Here is a 16,451-nt window from a genome sequence, read left to right as displayed (position 1 = left end):
TCAGAGAAGATTCTTATTTATGTATTCATTATTTATTTATTTGAATTAATAAAGTCAACTATCAATTAAATAATTAATTTATTGAAATAGCAATCTGGCAATTAGTTAAAAGCCCGATCAATCAAGCAATCAACCAACTTATTTTTTTTTGTCATTGATAATTAAAAGCCTAGAATAAGATGTTGACTGAGATAGTTAAACATAAACTGGACAAGACACTAGACCATAACCTAGAGGAGATAACCCTGCTTTATCAAGAACTACATTTTCCCATTTCTGCCATTCTGAAAACTTACAAATATAAAAAACGTAGAGTTAAAATATTTTACCTGATGTTACGGTGACCACGGTACCTTGTCCCCAATATTCAAAGACGTTATCACAATGACCCATCTATGAGACAATGGCTTACAAGAACCTATACACCTAACCCTTTTCTTTGGAATTTTTTTGATATAAAACAAACAGGGGAGAGTTTTACGGCTCTGCCATGATAAGGAACCAGAGCCAGACTCCCGAGTGGTGTAAATCAGCAACGTTCTACTGAACTCAATAGAAAACAGAGAGACCGAGAATCTAGTTGGATGGGTCTGATCCAGCCCAGCAAGAATCTTCCTTAGAATCAGTTTTGGATCAGGCCTTAACCATCTTGAGTTCTGCAGGATTTTCAAAGGAGTCTAATGGATTTTAGGAGCCCAACTCCCATTGAATTTCAATGGGATTTGGGTGCCTCCCTATCTTAAGACTCTTTCAAAGTTCCAGCCGAAGAGACTCTGCTCAGAATAAAACCTTTCTGGATGTAGACTTAACTGAAATCTCTCTCTAAAACACTGCCACTCAATCACTCTACAGAGAGACCTTACCAAGAAATTAATACACAGAATTAAAAAACCAACAGAATTTCCAAGTGATAAAAGAGACCTGATTTGCTAGGGAACAGAGCTCCTCTATGGTCTTTGTTCTAATATCAGAACATAGGCTTTTGATCCAAGTCCCAGTGAAGTCAATGGAAAAGGTCGCATTGACTTCAACAGGAGTGGAGTTGGATTTTTGTCAAATACAACCACCATCTCAAATGACTGAACTGTGAAAAAGAAAGATAATTTTTTACCTGATGTGACGGTGACCAATGTTCCTTGTCCCCAGTAGTCAAACCAGTTATCACACTGGGACATCTTTATGCTGGAGTTTTACAATAACCTTGCCCAGACAATTAACTAACTAACTGAGATTAATAGGATTAGGAACCTGTTTTTTAAAATTAGTTTATGATTTATTGAATTTTAGAAACATCTAAATCTGCCTGAAGTAATAAATACCAAAGCATTTTTGATCAGGTCTAAAAATTTGTAATCAGTTTTTTTTAAAAAAAAAAATACCTTCCCATATTTTTATTTTATCCAACTATCCTCATCATATAGACAGATAAATAGCTAAATCAAGGGCCAGGTTGACAAAGACATTTGGTCACTTAAACATTCAGATACAATGGCTTTCAAGTCTGCCTATCAGTTCTTATCAAGTTCTCTCTCAAATCATTCACTACTTGGTCAATAGTTCCCCAGCCCAGAATCTTTTTTATTTATTTCAGAGTTAAAGTTTAGACTTTGTTTCTTTGGCCAACAAAATAGAATAAATGCATTTTCTACGCTGTAAATTTTTGACATCTCCGATTGAGATCTAAGTAATAAAACACTATAAAAAAACCTCACCTGTTGTCACAGTCACCAGGGTCCCTTGTCCCCAGTAAGCAAAGCCCACAGAAGTAAAATATGCGACTCTGGTTGTACAGAAACTTGCCCCAAACAACAATTTTAAGACCATACCCAAAGAATTAAGTGTATTTTTAAGGGGGAAGGAATTGTTTAGCTATTAGATGGAATTAGCACTCTGTCCTTCCATATCCCTGAGAGTAGCCCCCCAAAAGGAACTGAAAGCTGGAAAAAAAGTCATGCTGATCAGAGACCCCCCCCCACCGTAATTTCTTAAAAAAATATCAGAATTAAAATATAACCGTTTGAATAGGAATAAAAATCATACCTGTAGTGACGGTGACCATGGTCCCTTGGCCCCAGTAATCAAAGTAATCACATTGTTAGAGCCCTCATTACAGAGCGTACAAAAACCTAAACCGACTCTCTCCAGGATGTCTCACTCAATCCTGGCATGTGTTAAAAAACCCAAACCCTCTAAGACTGGTAGAAGTGCCCCTGGAAATTTGGAGCTAGAGAAATTTCAAGGAGGATTGTAAACACTGCTGAGTGGGATCTACTACCGATTCTGCTCTAACCACATTGGTAAAGCGATGTTTTTATAATGAAAATAAAAGAGCCTCATAAATCAAGAACACTGACCATTACCGCCTCGATCACAAGACAGAAGGAAAGTTGTAGAGACTGGAATTTACCTGTTGTAACTGTCACCAGGGTCCCTTGACCCCAGTAATCGAATCGGTTATACACAGAAAGACCGTTATTCTGTTAACCTAAGCAAAAACCTCAGAATTCATTAGAATCTCCCCGTCATGCCAAATAATTAATTTATAAGAAAATACTTAGATTCTGTGTATTAGTCCCCTGTACCTGATGTATCTCAGCCTGGTAATTTCCTAGTTTTTTTTGTCCTGACTTCTAAACTCTAACAGGTTGCGGCAAAAAGAAATTAGTAAACTAGATCCTCAATTGGCATAAAGCAGGAGAGCCAGTTTGCACCAGTGGAGAAACTGGTCACTAAATATTGGTAACTGGAGACAAGACAAATCCTGGTTTGGTTGAAATTAATGGACATGTTGCCATTACTTCAAAGGCTTTAGGGTCAAGCGCTACGTTCCAATAGAATTTTTGGACATTTTATTCTGTTTTATAACGAAGCTACTTTGCTAAGGAAGGGTTGGGTCTACGCAGAAATTTAAAAGGATGTTTAAGAAATTCTCCCTGTGCCTATCCTCCAGCTTTGAAAAAAATGCAACCTTCTAAGGAGAATACTATTTTAACATGCTAACTAATGACTTAATATTAAACATAAAACCGAGGAGCAAACTTACCACTGGAAACGGTCACCATGGTTCCTTGTCCCCAGTAATCAAAAGCATTGTAGTCACAGTGATTGTAACTCTTTGCCTAGGTGGCTAAAACTTTCCTAGCCCAGACTTCTATTCTGAATGTTTTATTTATTCACATTATTTATTTCATTCCCTTTTATATTAGCTATTATTTCAAGTTCATTTCTGCCCTCATTACCTTGTACCCTATGAAAAAACCCGTAAGAACCTGGGGAGAGGGGGAAGTTATTTGTGATTCTCAAAACTTGATCATTCTATAAGATTCATCAATTTAATCAGTTAGCGGTAATAGATTGGAAAGAGAAGGAAATTTTTACCTGAAGTTACAGTCACCATGGTCCCTTGTCCCCAGTAATCGAACGTAGCATAATAGTCACACTAATAAAATCTAATGCACTGTTTGCACAAAAACCTCCTGCTACTTTGATTTTAGTTCTAACCACAGAAGTGTTAATTTAGATAGACGTCTACACTTAACGGGCCAAATCCTTGGCTGATGTAAATCAGCAATAGACCAACACCAATCTACCAACATTGCTAGTTTAACAAGTTGTCTTTCATCTGTTTTCTGACTATAATGATCTATCTGGATTTTCCCTCAATTTCCCTTACAATTACCTCCAGATACTTAATAGTGTAGGAAGAACCTAAATTTTTTTTGGTTACTATAAATTTTTTAATTCCCTAGAACTTTCATGCATACATTTTGGAGCTTGAAATTATTAGAAAATTTTACCTGTTGTTACAGTGACCATGGTTCCTTGTCCCCAGTAGTCAAAGCCGTAATAATCACATTGCTCAAATCTCTTATTACGGCCGCACAAAAACCAATTCACATTTTCTTAGTTCTTTTAGATAGTTATTTTTTTCTAATGGTAATTTTAACTGTATCTTAACACTAATTCTTACTTGGTAATCATTTTGATCTTCACCCCTTAATTATTCTAATCTTAACTCAATGTTTATTCGAACTCTGATACACTTGAACAAATGCAACTGTCAAACTTATGAACATTGCAAGTGATTTCAATTTTAGCCCTTTTGCCTCATTATGCTTGGAAGAGAGGATAGAAAAGATGAAATTTACAAGTACCTGATGTGACAGTCACTGTAGTTCCTTGACCCCAATAATCGAAGTATGCGTTACACAGAGAGATTTTTGTGGAGTTCTCTAGCACTAAAAGCCTTCTCTCTTCTGCGCCATACCAAAAGTCAGCAGAAAGACTTCAACTAACTGCACTCAGGTCTCTAGTCACCCTTTCATATTTAATGTAAATTTTATCACATTTTAACTATTTCTGCAAGATATTAGATACTATTTTTAATGCCTCCATATTCTTTAACCTATGGGTTGATTTTATCTGAATTGATCTACTTTAAAGAAAAAAAATCCTGGCCATCTATTTTCAGACGTTATTCAAGATAATTTCAGATTTCTATATTTCATACTAAAGGATATTTAGAAATTGTATTTACCTGAACGGACGGTCACCATGGTACCTTGTCCCCAATAAGCAAAGTGAGCATAATAATCACAATGGCAGATTGTGATATTCTAAGTACACAAGAGTTTACCCTCATATGTCAGTGAGATTTTCAGAAGTGACAGGCAATTTTTCAATGCCAAACCTGAGGTTCTTTCAAGATTTTCCATCTAGATTTTTGTACTGCCATTTTATAGTACAAAATTTAGGGTAAGATTTTCAACGTCACTGAGGCATTTAGGATATCCATTCCCCAACTTTAATCATGTTTGCAGCTTTGAAAATCTCAGCCATAATTTTTTGCTATCATATTCTTGTCCCCAGCTACTAGACTGATCTGTACGACCTGCTAAAAGGGAATTAAAATGCTATTTATCTCTGTAACTGTAAAATAACCCACCCCCCAATTATTCTAATTTTTGGCATTTCACAGGAACCCTCTCATAGAAAAACAATCTTGCAAATTTGGAAGAGGGAACAGTTTAAAGAGATTAATTGATCAGTTTTAAGAGATTTAAAAAAAAAAAACAGTTAAGGCAATTTAGGATTGAAAGTATTTACCTGAAGTGACAGTCACCAGAGTCCCTTGACCCCAGTAGTCGAAATACCAGTTACACGGAGATATGTCTGCCTATTTCCCTTGTACAAATATCTGTTTGTCTACCTATAATTTTTCCTACTGTTACGATCAATATCATCTCGACATTGCTTCTTTAGAGTTTCTGTTAATTAAGTTTGAACTTACTTAAAAAAAAATTCTACAACTAAATTTCCCACACCCCAAATATCTTTAGACACTTACATATTACTTGGATGAGAGAATAATTTTTAGAGATTTCTATCTTTACCTGAAGTGACCGTCACCAGGGTCCCCCGGCCCCAGTAGTCAAATGGGTAACACATCATTTCTTTTCCCTATTTTCCACTGTACAAAAAACTACTGTGAAATGTTAGCAAGACTTCTTTTAAAGATTTATGCCTTGATCCAACGCTCCCTGATAGATTTGAGAGCCAGAAGGGACCATATAGTTTGAGCTACATACTGGAAGTCAGGGATAATTTTTCATTGACTTAATGGACTTTGGATCAAGAAATCAGATATTCTTAAAAATACATTACTGCTGTAACTCACGATCGGCGGTGCCTTAGATATGCTGTATTCCCCTCTCTTTTTGCATCTATTACGGACAGTGGGCCAGATTTTTCAATTTAGGAACGTGAGTAAGGCAAGAGTCTACATATGCAAGGCTGGCAGAATCGGGATAAAAAGTTAGGAGCAAAAAGAAAATGCATGATTCGAAAATAAGGCAAAATTTTGGTTACCTGAGCTGACCGTGACCAAAGTCCCTTGTCCCCAGTAGTAAAAAGCACTCCAGTAGCACAGTAAAGTATTGTCCTATTGTCTTCATACAAATATACTCAGTCGGGTCATATTAAAATTCTGACTGTGCAAAATTTAATCTGCTACTCTGAGGATTGGAATCAAGGTTAGATATTCACCTGATGTGACTGAAACCAATGCCGTTGGAAGTCAACGTCTCATGGACGTTGGGTCAAGGTTACACACTAAAGGATTCGCTGCACGAAATTTACTCTGCTGCTATAAATTAAACCAAGACCGAGGAAGATAAAAACGTTTAGAAATTTACCTGACGTGACGGTGACCAGGGTCCCTTGTCCCCAGTAGTCGAAGTAGCCATAGTAATCACACTGATCAATTTCCTTTCACTAGGCATTCAAAAACCTACTTATCCTTTCAATGAAAACTCCATTTACGGGGACCAAAAATCCCCTTCCCCACCCTAAACTGTGCCTCCTGGAGATTGTAGTAATGAGTTAAAAATCTAACTGGCCTCTGTTTGGCTGAGATAGTCATACAACCGTACTTGCAATACTGAGGTCTCTTATTACTTACCAGAAGTGACGGTGACTAGGGTTCCTTGCCCCCAGTAATCGAATTCACCATAGTTATCACATTAATTTATCTTCCCCTTATCTCTGTACAGAAAGCTGCCATTTGCTATGAGCCCTCTTTTCTGGTTTAGAGGGGATTTGGGGGGCAGAGATTCTGAAATTTGCTGTGGGCAGGGTGAACTAGGATTCCTACCTCCTGAGCATTTCACTACAGAATTGGGTCGGGTTATACTTAACTCATGACTCTTCAAAACACCTCAGCCAAGAGAGATCTGACTTACAATTTACCAGGGGAAAAATACATTCCTTGAGTTTAGAGATTTAAAAAGAAAAGAAAGTTGAAAGTAACGAGTCTCTACTTACCTGTGGTGACAGTGACCAACGTCCCTTGTCCCCAGTAATCCATAGCCCAGTTATCACAGTCCTTCTAATCCCTAGTCACCCCTTACAAAAAGTCCCCTTTAAGGGCCTGATCCAGTTCAATGAAGCTCTTTTCCTTAAATATCTACATTAACCTGGCTGGGATTTTCAAAGATGGCTGTGGGAGTAGGGTGCCTGACTCCCACAGAATTTCATCTCTTTTAAGAAGCTTTCATAATCTCAATGTCCATTTTGCTGTGCCTCAGTTTCCACACCCCCTCCCCCTCAGCATCTATTCCCAGTTACAAACACATATACAGTATTTACGGTCTTTTTGGCCACACTCCCTTATCTCCAGTAATTCTTATTGCAGTTCCCTGGGGGCGGATAAAAGCAGAAAATTGCCTTTCTACAGAAAATTCTTGGGAAATAAAAATCTATACGAATGAACTCAGGACGGAAGAATCCACATAACGTACCTGTTGTTACGGTCACCATGGTGCCTTGACCCCAGTAGTCCATCTCGTACCAGCACATTCGTGGGTCTTCCTAGCCCCGTCATACAAAAACCCGGCTGTGGTTTCCCATTCTCACGACCGTTCCCACGCCAGTTGTGGGAACGTCTCGTGAAAATAGAGAGTGGAATGGAAAAAGTTTCCAAAGACTCCAACAGGGCCAGGATTTCATCTATATTTATTAACTTGGGGGGGGGGGGAGGGGGGAATAGGAGGGGAAGGGAAAGAGTTAAGTCTCTGTCTGTGTTCCTCTATTTGTCTGTCTCATTATTTGACAATCTCATTCAGAAGCTAATTGCCTACCCATTCACCCCTCCCCCGCAAATAAATCCAGTTGTTATTAAGGAACCTAAGACTGAAAGAGGCCTCTGGATCAGCAATCTGCTGTTACTGCAGACAGCCCAGGATCCCAATCACGTTTATCAAGCTCCTTCTTAAAACTAATCAGGTTGTTTCCCCCACTACACCTACTGGGAGGCGGTCCTAGAACCTCCTTGCTCTGATGGTTAGAAATCTGCTTCTGATTTTCAGCCTTTCAGAGCCAGTTTATACCCATTGGGGGCGAGGGGGGGCATCAAATGGATAGCATGAAAGTTCTGCTCAAGTTCTGCTGGGCTGAGCTTTGCATTTAAAACAAGATCTCAACGGCATCGTTACACACGACACAGCACATTCTACCCAAAATGACAGCTCTCACAGAGTGAATTCAGAACCATCGGGAGACACTTATTTCAGAACAACCCATCACAATTATTCCAAGGTCCTCAGTAATCTGTACAGAGCCTTTACATTATCTTTGCTTTTGTTAAACTTCAGAAATTGTAAACAAGAAAAAAAAAGTCTTTTTAAACAAGCAAGAAGAGGAGATTTTAAAATCTATTGTGATGCTGGACAATTTCCCAGCCCATGTTAGTCAATCTGGGTGATCTTTCTAGATTAACTCAGGATGTAAGAAGCAGTCAAAGCACTTTGACATAAATTACAGTAATGACCAGATACAGAGGAAAATTAGTCTGAATTTACCTGTTGTTTCTGCTGTGGTCCCTGGTCCCCAATACTCAATTGCATCTCAGTAACATATCGCACCTCATGTGCGCGCTTCTTTGAGGAAAGGTAATTCATGTGGGAATGTCTGAAAACTACTCTGTTCCCATCACGGCATAACCACTTGGTGAAACAATCTGCACAGATAATGAGTTAACCAAAAGCTCTATGGAAGATGTGCTCATTACTATGTGAATGAGGGATTGATACAGGGCACACATGGGGACTGATTGATTGATAGATAGATACACCCTATGTCTGGTCTCTGAAAGAATGTGGATTATTCCTGAGAGGAATCCAATGACAATACTTTCTACTCAACACAAACACACCATTAAAATCCACAGCTGTTAAGGACCTCGAATACAGTACTTCCAACTTCTCAGCACAGCTGCAGAGATCTGAAGCAAAGGCCACATTCAGAAGTCGAGGGAAATTTTTTTTTAAAGCAACAGTCACATTTCCCTCCTGGGACGAGGGGCCCCGTGCGCTTGTGCCCTGTGCAGGTTCTACTCCTTGGCAACAGAAATGGTTCATTGCCGTTGACTAGAAAAACCACATCCTTGTTTTAGAGTGTGAGGCTGGCTTGAATTGTCCTTGTGACCGAGGAAAGGAATCCAATCTGTCCTTATATTTCCTCTGCAAGGTCTGTCCCGGCAGCTTTGTTTCATGATTTAAATACTTAGGGGAAGGAACAGCTGGATTTACAAAGATATTTAAGGTGTCTAAAGATGCAGAGAGGCATATAGTGGGGTTTACAAAAGCATTTCAACTGATTAAATGCCTAACTCCCACTGACTTCAGGTAAACCTGGTCCTAAATCAAGACACACCAGCTAAGGATTTGGAGAAGAAAACATCAATATCTCTTTAAAACTCTGGCCTTCTGAGAACTCTGCATGTAAAGTGCAGCTATAAAGATATTTACACATCTAAGGGTGCAGATAATCGCCTAGTGGGATGTTCAGAAATATCTAGGATCCTATATTCTGTTGATTTCAATCCCACTAGGCAACTATCTTCTTCTTTAGGTGCCCAAACACCTTTAACAATCTGGGCTAAAGTGTTTTGCAAAAAGAAAGGAAAAGGTCAATATCATGCCATCTCTTTTACCGATGGAGAAACTGAGGCACAAAGAGGTGGGAAGAGAGCCATTGTTGGAGATAGGAATAGACACTTGTTCTGCAGGTTCTCAGCTCAGAACCTGTTCTACTGAAATGCTCTGCTCTGCTTCCCTTGTGAGAGGTAGGACCGTATATGGATCCTGATTTCAGCTGAGGAAACGGGAAGTGAAGGACAGAGAGGGAATTTATCCTGCCCAAGGTCAGAGGGGATAGAAACCAGGACTCTTGGACCAGCACCCCTCTGCTAGACCACACTAAAGGGTCCAAATTACTTTGTCATCCAACTTTTATTGAAATCAAATTTGGGAGCATGACTCCCTAAGGTTTCTTTTAAAGTAGATAGATAGATAGATGGGTGTGCATGTTGCTAGATGGATGGATTGATGGATGGATGGGGACGGATGGATGGGTGGATGGATGGGGACGGATGGATGGATGGAGGCATGGGGTGTATGGGGATAGATGAATGGATCAATGGATGGATGGTGGATGGGGAGAGATTGATGGTGGATGGATATAGATGGATGGACGGTGGATGGGGACAGATGGGTGGGTGGGTGGATGGATGTATGGAGGATGAGGAAAGACAGATGGCTGGATGGAGGCCTGGTGTGTATGGGGACAGATGGCTGGATGGAGGCATGGGGTGTATGGAGATAGATGGATGGATCAATGGATGGATGGGGATAGATGGTGGTTGATGGATATAGATGGATGGGAGTGTATGGGGCTAGATAGATAGGTAGCTTAATTATCTAGGGAGCCAACTGGAGTGTCTAGACACTCTGGCCCAAATTTTTAAGCAAGGCCAATTTACATCAGTTGGGGACCTGGCCACGGGATTAATTTCAATGGGCGTGAGGTGCCTCTGGGGCTTTTGAAAATTCAAAACATTATTAACAACCTTGACCTCTGAGCTCACAGGTTTCAAAGTAAGTGAAGGGAGTGAGGCATCGAACACCCATTAAATTTAATTTCCGTTAGTGAAATTCGCAAAGGCTCAGATTCTTCTGAAATCAGTGGAAGTTGGGAGACTAAGTGCCACTGAGGACCTGGGACCTCGTGAGAATCCCAACCAAACCTCTTGGACCAGATTTGGGGTAAATTAGCCATAGCACCACTGGAGTCAATGGGGAGTCATAGTTCCATCAACTTCAGTCTGGTTGGCTTTGATTTGCACGAGTTGAAGATCTGGCTTGAGGTTTATAAAGGACTCTGGGAAGCTGAGGAATGAAGAGGTCTAGAGGTTCTAATAATCCTGGCCCTAGCGGGATGCGTCAATATTAGCCCCTGGCTCAGTGTGCACCGAGAAGACATGGGCACCGGACGGTCACTGCTATGGCTTGCATTTATTGCTCAGGCTATGAAGATTTCCCGTCTCTCCTGCCGAGGGTTTTTGTATAAGAATGAGTCACTGTGCTACCCCCCCACCCACAATGATTGAAACCAAGACAAAAACTTCAGCCCCTTCCGACTTGTCGAATCCACTCGTTCTAATAATGAGAACAAAAACAAGCTTATAGATGGAAACACACCTTATCCACCCACCCATGTTAAGTTGCCTATAATGCTACTGTAAGTTATCGATGATGCTTTATCCACCAAGTATCAATTAGTCCTCAATTATCAATAATCAAGTTACAGCCTCCAGCTAGCAGTAATCAGTTTTAAGCCTCAACCATCAATTATCGTCATCAACTAATCCCCAATTAACTATTGATTAGCAGTCTCTAATTAGCAGCCTCTCAATAATTGCTTATCGGTTTTAAATTAATTATCAATCACCAATATGCAATAAGTAGCAATCGTTTATCAACCTGTCCCCCATTTTCTGTCATCACTTATCAATACTGACCATTACTTAGATATAATCAGTTATCAGTCTTCATTTATCAACCAGAAATTATTGATCACCATTGATCAGTTAGGTAAACAGAGACTGCAGGAGGAAAGTTGGCTAGAGAGAGAGGCGTGTGTGGATAGATTGTCATTGAACTAAGGTTTTATTATGTCAGTCTTCATACTTACAGGGTAAGTGTTGAAGGTCAGGGAACAGTTTCTGACCGGGGTCCCTGGGTGCTATCACTCTAGAGGATAATTTCTTATTATAATGATGAATAGAGGCCCAGGAAAGGGAAGTGATTTCCTGTGATCATACTGGGAGACTGAAGCAAAGCTTGGAACAGACCCAGATTTTCAGTCCTAATCCACCGCCTCCGGTTCACCTTCCCCACAAGAGAAAGCTTGCCAAGAGTGAAGTGATAATGCACCGCTATTTGCTGCCTGCATTCAGAAAGAGGATCCTCATCTCACTGCAGTCTGCAGGTTCAGTGGGCACTTGGTTGCTATCCATAAGCATGACTGGACATTTTTGTTCAGGCTCTGAAGATTTCCAGTCCCTGTGCATGGGGTTTTTATACAGCGCTGTATCACTGTGACCCCCCAGCCCACACGGTGAGGAACACCAAGGCAAAAACTCCAGCCCTCTTGGCTTCGCTGGCCTCCTTGTTATAAACATGAGCAGCAAATCTAGTTCCCAGGTGGAAACACACCTCTTTCACCCACAATAAATTGCTTGTAAAAAAATACTGAATTCTCTAGAGGCACATTTTGGGAACATCGGAATAGAGAAAATAGGGAAAATAACTGGGTTTTTTGGGTCAGTGGCTGAACGGGAAAATCTGTTTGGGGTTGACCTGCAATGACGACTTTTTGACTTTTCTCACCAAAATGAGAAAAAAACCCCCAAAAACTATTTCTTTTGGGGTCAAAAGAAACATTGGAATGAATTCAGGGAACTCGGGCCTGGGTTGTGCTGAAAGTCAGACGCAACGTTCCCAAGGGTTCCACCTGGCCTCGGAATCTACAAATCCAGGGTTTTCCTGAAAGGGTCTCTGGAGTAGGGGCAGGTGCGGTATCTGAGACTGAATTGAATTTAAAAGTGTCCTGGGGAAACACAATTTTTATGCAGCACATCATAGTCTGTGGGTCTCACCGTTACAAGTTCTTTTTCCAGGCTCAGAATTCAACACAAAAACAAAACGACAAACCAAAAGAACCCACAGGGACTCAGTTTCTTCTGGAGCTTCTGGTGCCCCTCAGGATTGGATGGTCATTTCTTTTTTCCTAAAACTTTATTTCTGTGTTCCGAAGGTGTCCCACATTGCCCATCCCCCTGGCATCGAGGCTGAATGCAATTTTTTTCTTACCTGGGTGGCCATTTCTCCAGCATCGCCTCGATTCGTCTTCCGCTCCCAATTCAACACACCTGCAGCTTTATCAGCGTGCCTGTTTAATGGGCCACTTGCGTGTCAGGACAGCGGGATGAAATGGAGAGAGCCCCATCGCTGAAGGAAGTGGTTTTGGGGTGGTGGATCTCCCACATTTCTGCTCTCTCGACCACTTCGTAAGAGATGGAACCTTTCCAAGCCCAGGAGGAAAGTGGTGCTCCACCTGCCTGATCACAAAACACCACATTTGTTCAACAAGGTTGGCCTTGTGGTCAACAGTAGATTGCAGCACAATGAGGTGGTACATTCAGTTCCTCCCACGGCCAGAGATTCCTTGTGTGGTTGCAGACCGCTCATTTAATCTCTCTGCGCCTCAGCTCTGCATATGCAAAATAGGAACCAGAGCTCCTTTGGCTGCTGTGTCTATTTTGACTGCAAACGCCTCTGGGCGAGGACAGTTTTTTGCTACCTGAATGCGTGGCGCCTACCAGCATGGGCCCCTGTTCTCCGTAGCAGCCTTGCATTGCCAGCGTAAGACGAAGGGGAAGAACAAAATTTTCATTCCGTGCACCGTTGCGCCTCCCTGGACCAGGGTGAGAAGCATGTATTTGGTGCAATGACCTGATTATAATGGCCCCTTCTGCACTTACGAAACTTGTAATAAGTTTTAAATAATGCCCAGAAATGTTCAGTACAGACCCCCCTCAGATTACGGATTTGTCTAGTAAAGGAACCCGCGGTTCCGTTTCTTGCTATGTGAGGGGCTGGTGGTTCCAATGAGTGGGTTGCTGGGAGTCAGGAACCCTGGGTGCTATCCCCAGCTCTGGGAGGGGAGTGGGGTTGAGTGGTAAGAGTCAGGGGAGCCTGGGTTCCAAGAATCCTGGAGTCTATCCCTGGTTCTAGGAGGGAAGTGGGGTTCAGTGGTGAGAGCAGGGCAGGCTGGGAGTCAGGACTTCAGCTCCAGTCCTAAACCTGTTCAGGATTGGGGTTGACTTGTCAAGTTGCATGAAGGCAGTACCCTGGATTAAGGAAAAGCACCAGGGGGCTACTTAGACTCTTTTAAACATATCATTCCAGCAAGTCCAACGCAGATTAAAAGCCAAATTCCCCTCCCTGCAAGAGGATTTTGTGAAAGTTCCTTAAGTCCTATGTAGATGTCAAATTTAAGGCAGAAATCATTTGTGGAAGCCCATCCTTAAATACACCCAGCATGGAAAGTTTTTGGGGGGATAGTTACTTTCCTAAAACAAGTGAAATATGAAGGGTTTTGCTGGTCCTGTGGTTACTAACTGCCCCTTCCACCCTAAGCATCAGCGAGGTCTGGTTTCCTTTCCCCATTGATAAATTAGCCTCCGTTAAATCCCTCCATCCTTGGCAGGAAACACCTGCCCGTCCCCTCCTAGTCGCTTCCTTTCACGAGACGTGGACCTGCGCTCACAATTCAACCGGGCATTTCTGCGGCTTGCTGTCCGGGAGGCGAACGCCGAGGGAAGCGGAGAGGAATCAACGCATGGCCCTTTCGCAGCGTGGCTCTGGCTGGGTCACGCCGCAGTCGGGAGTCAGGTCTGCGTAGCAGGGTACGGACACAGCAGCGCAGTCCGGGAGAGCTGGGTCCAGCCGTCGCAAGGCTAGGTTAGGGTTAGGGTGCAAACTCAGGTCCCACAGCGCAGAGCAGACACGCCCCTAGAGACGTACATATCGGCTGGGATTCATGGTCAAATTTGCCTCAGTCCCGGCACCCCGGTGGTGCCAAAGATCATCAGATGGGGCATTCCCCACCCGACCTAGCCAGCGGGGCCCCATCTGGGGGTGTGTTCAGAGAATGCCACCACAACAGGCCCTCCCCCCCCGCAGCAAACACCCCCGCCAGAAATGGAGTTGTCTCCTGCTCCTCTTTAATCCCCGAGCTGGTGGTTAGAGCAGGATGTGGTAGCCCCGGGGTTCAATCTCCCACACTGCCTGACGCAGAGCAGGGATTTGTAGCCAACTCCCAGGGGAGTGCCCTAACCACCAGCTTATGGTCTGCCCTGCGATGGGTGTCTCCCACTCTGGGCAAGCTGTTGCACTTTGCATAAAAAGCTTAAATGGTCATTAAGCCAGAGAGACACTCTATAGCCCAGTGGTTAGTGAAGGAAAAAAACTGGGCCCCCCTCTTCCGTTTCCCTCCCCCCCCCCCCACCACCACTTGTAACTCAGAGAGGATAATCCTTCCTTTCTCCCACCCTTTGATTTTTCTGTCTGGTCCGTAAGGTCTCTGGGGCAGAGACTGTTTCTTGTTAGGTATTTGTGCAGCACCTTGCACAAAAAGGTCCCACTCTCAGATGGCCCTTGGAAGTACAACTGGACTGCAAATAACTCTTTGTGTTTATGTATTTTTTCAAGGATCCCCAGGGAATTAGGAATTTCACTGCCCACCTCTCTTTGGAAACCCCCACCCACAAGGGTTAATGAGAAAACCCTGTGAACAAAGCACATTTCCTACAGCCCTAAACCCAGGTGTGCTGGAGCCCATCCTGCCTCACTCAAACCTTGTTAAACTGCTGGGTGAAGGTGCTGCTGCTGCTCTGGTTCACACCATGAAGAGCGGTTTTTGCACTGGGGCGTATCACTGTGGCTGCTATAGTATCCCACTGTGATGATCACCATAGCTAAAACTTTAGCTCAGGCACTAGAGGAGTCCTTGCCAGAAAGGCCAACCACTTCGTGCCCTGTTTGGGCCAGGCATCAGAACTGCTGCTGGGGCCATCTAAGGGGGGGATCTCTCCTGCTGACAGAAGAGACCACTAAGGGGAGAAAAGAGGGTCTTTCAGTTTGGAAACCAGGCTCAGGCTGCAGAGACCTGGGTTTAATAGGCAGGTTTCTTCACCCAGGCTGTGTTTCAGTTTCTCCATCTGTGAAAACAACAGCACCAAAGCCTTGCTTTAAAGCAGAAGGAGACAGACAGACAATCAACTAAACAATTTTGCTCCATTTACCCCTTTAAGGAACTCCATGCCTTGTGACAGGTGCTGCTTCTCTCAACTGCCCCTTCCTTCACTCTCCAACACTGATTCCCCCACTTGCCAGGTGCCAGGAGTTTTATTGAGGGCTTCTATACCCAGAATCCTTTGCAGAGAAGAGAGGTCCCTCCTGTTCCCTCTGGATGATTGACAGTTTGTCTAGCCAATTAGCTCTCTTTCCCTGACTCCTGGTCCTATAAGGGCCCCAGGCCCAGTGCAATCTGTAACACTGTGGAATGACTTTTATCATGGCTGTTGTACTGCGCACCTGGGGCCCTTAATTTTGCTTCCAGTTTCTAGATACAGCGGGAATATATATATAGCAATGAGGTGAGTGTACTTAGAGTGGGGCGGGGGAGGGAGATTTTCAAAGGCTTGGTGCTTACAGTTCTATGGGAATTGGGTGCTGCAGGGTTTGTCTTTACAGGGGAAATGGCCTGGGAGCAGGTATTCTGGTATAATTTAGTAACTCTGGGCAAACTCTTCCATGGGGGCACTCCAGTCTGGAGTAAAAGTGACTTCGTGAGAAGACTAATTACTCTGGAACAGAGCAGTAATTATTCTGGAAGAACTAAATTATGTTGGAATAGCTCTTCTGGTTGATTTCCCCAGGCAAACAAACCGTTTGTTGTCTTAGGGCCGCTTGCAAAGCCCAGCCAGAATGAATAAGGGGGGTTTAATGAAAAATGCCAATGCAGAGCTGCAGTTTGGCCTTGTGGCT

The 16,451-nt window shown here is 42.7% G+C and overlaps 1 long non-coding RNA gene and 4 gene segments (V, D, J or C); all 5 read right to left on the bottom strand.

Annotated features, from left to right (window-relative positions):
* The window catches only part of LOC137143359 (Ig gamma-2C chain C region-like), a 163,754-nt gene extending 161,788 nt beyond the window's left edge, over window positions 1–1,966 (bottom strand). Inside the window, 1 exon segment of the C gene segment in view lies at window positions 1,713–1,966. Within this exon segment, the coding sequence occupies window positions 1,713–1,824 (112 nt within the window).
* The window catches only part of LOC137143361 (immunoglobulin heavy constant epsilon-like), a 98,019-nt gene extending 95,659 nt beyond the window's left edge, over window positions 1–2,360 (bottom strand). The window contains 1 exon segment of the C gene segment in view: window positions 2,041–2,360. Within this exon segment, the coding sequence occupies window positions 2,041–2,059 (19 nt within the window).
* The window catches only part of LOC137143362 (Ig gamma-2C chain C region-like), a 110,696-nt gene extending 107,606 nt beyond the window's left edge, over window positions 1–3,090 (bottom strand). Inside the window, 1 exon segment of the C gene segment in view lies at window positions 3,044–3,090. Coding sequence covers window positions 3,044–3,062 — 19 coding nt within the window.
* The window catches only part of LOC137143360 (immunoglobulin heavy constant epsilon-like), an 86,953-nt gene extending 83,525 nt beyond the window's left edge, over window positions 1–3,428 (bottom strand). Inside the window, 1 exon segment of the C gene segment in view lies at window positions 3,379–3,428. Within this exon segment, the coding sequence occupies window positions 3,379–3,397 (19 nt within the window).
* Window positions 3,429–14,909: 11,481 nt separating this feature from the next.
* On the bottom strand, window positions 14,910–15,776 carry LOC137143364 (uncharacterized). Its single transcript, XR_010917152.1, has 2 exons — window positions 15,707–15,776; window positions 14,910–15,622 (listed from the first exon to the last, which is right to left on the bottom strand). It is a non-coding gene; the product is annotated as an uncharacterized lncRNA (long non-coding RNA).
* Window positions 15,777–16,451: the final 675 nt, after the last annotated feature.

This window comes from Emydura macquarii, unplaced genomic scaffold (genome assembly GCF_026122565.2).
Source record: "Emydura macquarii macquarii isolate MOO-44397 ecotype Brisbane River unplaced genomic scaffold, CSIRO-AGI_Emac_v2 contig_3322, whole genome shotgun sequence".
NCBI lineage: Eukaryota > Metazoa > Chordata > Testudines > Chelidae > Emydura > Emydura macquarii.
Note: the sequence above shows the minus strand (reverse complement) of the source record. Positions and strands in the feature narration are given on the sequence as shown.